Here is a 2,851-nt window from a genome sequence, read left to right on the forward strand (position 1 = left end):
TATATATATAATATATATATATATATATATATAATATATATATATATATATATAATATATATAGAGAGAGAGAGAGAGAGAAAGAGAGAAATCAGCACGAGGCTATTATCTACAAATCGGGATAAGAAAGCTCATGAATATCCTGTATTAAGTATTCTAACTCTTCCATATATGAAATGGTTAAGGTTTTATATGTTATTTGTGACAAACATGATTTTGGTGGGCTGCATGCCCTTCATATTACTAACTGCTTTATATCATTGTGTATACTGTCATATCAGTGGCACTGGAAAGCTGGTCTTTCTGGATTCAGATGTGCACTCAACATTTTATCAGTTGTTAATTCAGAATTGCTGCTCTCCTAGTCAGGCTGTTGTTCCAACTTGCAAAGTTCTTGCTTCCTCCATGTATAGTCGAGAAATCTTTTTCTTAAATGATGGGTTTGTTCAAATTTTCCACTTTTTAGATGGATCTTCTTACTTAACTGTGAAATCACATCCCTCCATGTCTTCCACAAATTATCTGGTATCTTTATGATAGTATCTGTATGTCTATGAGCAGGTAGGAGATTCAAAACAAAATGTCAATATTCTGGAAAGGGCTGGGTATAGTGTTTAGTGTGGAGATAACAAGGGTGGTTTGGTGGAGAGAGGAGTGGGTTGGAGGAGGTCTAAGTGATGGTATTAAAGGCCAGCATGCTCCAAGGAGCACAGACTATGTAGCCCTTCTCTGGATGTGACTCAAAAAGTCTGTGTGCATAACAGCAACCATGTCCTAGTTGTGAATGCATTACTCTATTGTGGAAATCACTTGAATCTTGTAGAGATTCTGCAGTTGCTGGAATCTGAAATATTCTGATCATGAAGAGAAGGAATATTCTGAGTTGCATTCCTATTCATGCTCAGAATGTGCTTTCACTTGGAGATGTCTCCAGTGGTAATGAAACCCAGTATTTGGAGTGGCTGTAAGTAATTGTGTATGACATATGCGAGGTGAGTGCAGTGTTGTTTTCTTGTTATCAGTAGTGCTAAAGTTTTTTTCTTTTTCTTTTTGCTATTAAAAGAGACACGGTTGGCACGAACCCCCTGGAGGATGCTCATATGGTCTCTATTTATGGAATCAATGCAAGTTTGACAGGAGGTAAGGTTATGTGTGGATGATGCATGGTTAGGGAAAGATAGGGAGGAATAAAGATTCATATCATTAGCATAAGAATGGGCATTGTTAGATGCCATGGCTGATAAGTCATTGATGTATAGAAGGACAAGAGTGGTGGGGTAAAACTGAACCCTGGGGACCATCAAGTTTGACTGAGAGTGAAATAGAAAGGACTCTGATCAGCATATGCTGCAGTGGCTCAATCTGATAGGAAGCTACCAGTTTAAGAGATGAAAGATGTTCGGAACTCATAAATGGGAAGTTTTGCCAAGAGATTTGCAAAAGGTAAAAATCTTTTAAATAATGCAGAATTTCAGCTATGTCCTCAGGTGAAAGTTGTTGTAGGTTTTAAATTTCTTTAAATCTAGCCCATTTCATGGGATTTTCAATAGACATATTGTTAAATTATCCTATTTTAAAAATGTTCAATACTACTGAATCTAGATTTAATTATCAGAATCTAAAATATCTAGCTTCTAATAATCAAACAAATGATAATACATTCAATGCTGCAATTAATACTATTATAACTCATCCATCTATAATATGTAACCATACCTAATAATAATAATAATAATAATAATAATGATGATGATGATGATGATGATGATGATGATGATGATTATCATCATCATTATTATTTTACCTTTTGTAACTGTCGTGATAAAACCAAATGCCCTATTAATAACCAATGTATTAGAGAAAATATTGTATGTAAATGTTCAATTAAGGCCCTTGGTAATGAACAAATCTACATTGGTGCATCCTCTTCGTCATTTAAAATTAGATGGAATGATCCTAGATCTACATTTAGATATAAAGAAAAGCTAATTATACATCCCTACCTAATTTCATACATTCATTAAGGGATAGTAATATTGAATACAAAATTTATTGGTCACTACTCGGTTATGCACAACATTATAGTGGTGTGGTCATTGTATATCAGAGGCATTTTTAAAATAGTAAAAATACCGTAATTATGATTATAATTGGCATGATGAACTTATTTTAAGCTGCCAACATTTTAAATATTAATCCTTTCTATACTGTAAGCATATATAACATTATACTTATAAAATAATTAGTTTCTTTTTCTTATGTTATTTGTGGCATTTTGATTTGATAGTTGCACTTGCATTGTTATATTTATATTTAAGGTGGTGAGTTGGCAGAATCATTATCACACCAGGCAAAATGCTTAGCGGTATTTTGTCTTCCGTTACATTATGAGTTCAAATTTCACAGAGGTCAGCTTTGTCTATCATTCTTTCAGGGTCAATAAATTAAGTACCAGTGAAACACTGGGATTGATGCAATTGACTAGTCCCCTCCCACCAAATTTCAGGTCTTGTGCCTTTAGTAGAAAGGATTATTATATTTATACTTATGTTTCCATTACTATTCTTTTGTTTCTACTAAATGCCTACTTATATATATATGTATGCATGAGTATGTATGTGTCTGTATATGTATGTTTCTCTCACTCTTTCTTCTTCTCTCACTACATATATATATGTGTGTGTGTGTGTGTGTGTATGTATATATATATATGTGTATATATATATATATATGTGTGTATATGTGTATATATATATATATATATATGTGTATATGTGTATATATATATATATATATATGTGTATATGTGTATATATATATATATATATATGTGTATATGTGTATATATATA

General features: G+C 32.4%; 1 protein-coding gene across 15 annotated transcripts in view; it reads left to right on the plus strand.

Annotated features, from left to right (window-relative positions):
* LOC106874069 (uncharacterized) overlaps positions 1-2,851 on the plus strand; it is a 93,376-nt gene that overhangs the window by 51,599 nt on the left and 38,926 nt on the right. For 10 of the 15 annotated variants that reach the window (XR_008264231.1, XM_052968298.1, XM_052968299.1 and 7 more), the window contains exon 12: positions 1,064-1,140. The exons of the other annotated variants lie outside the window; for them this stretch is intronic. Coding sequence is in view for 9 of the 10 variants with exons in the window: in XM_052968298.1 (XP_052824258.1) it covers positions 1,064-1,140 (77 nt within the window). In the remaining variant the exon portion in view is untranslated. The remainder of the gene's footprint in view (positions 1-1,063; positions 1,141-2,851) is intronic. 15 annotated transcript variants of the gene reach the window in all.

Source organism: Octopus bimaculoides, chromosome 5 (genome assembly GCF_001194135.2).
Source record: "Octopus bimaculoides isolate UCB-OBI-ISO-001 chromosome 5, ASM119413v2, whole genome shotgun sequence".
NCBI lineage: Eukaryota > Metazoa > Mollusca > Cephalopoda > Octopoda > Octopodidae > Octopus > Octopus bimaculoides.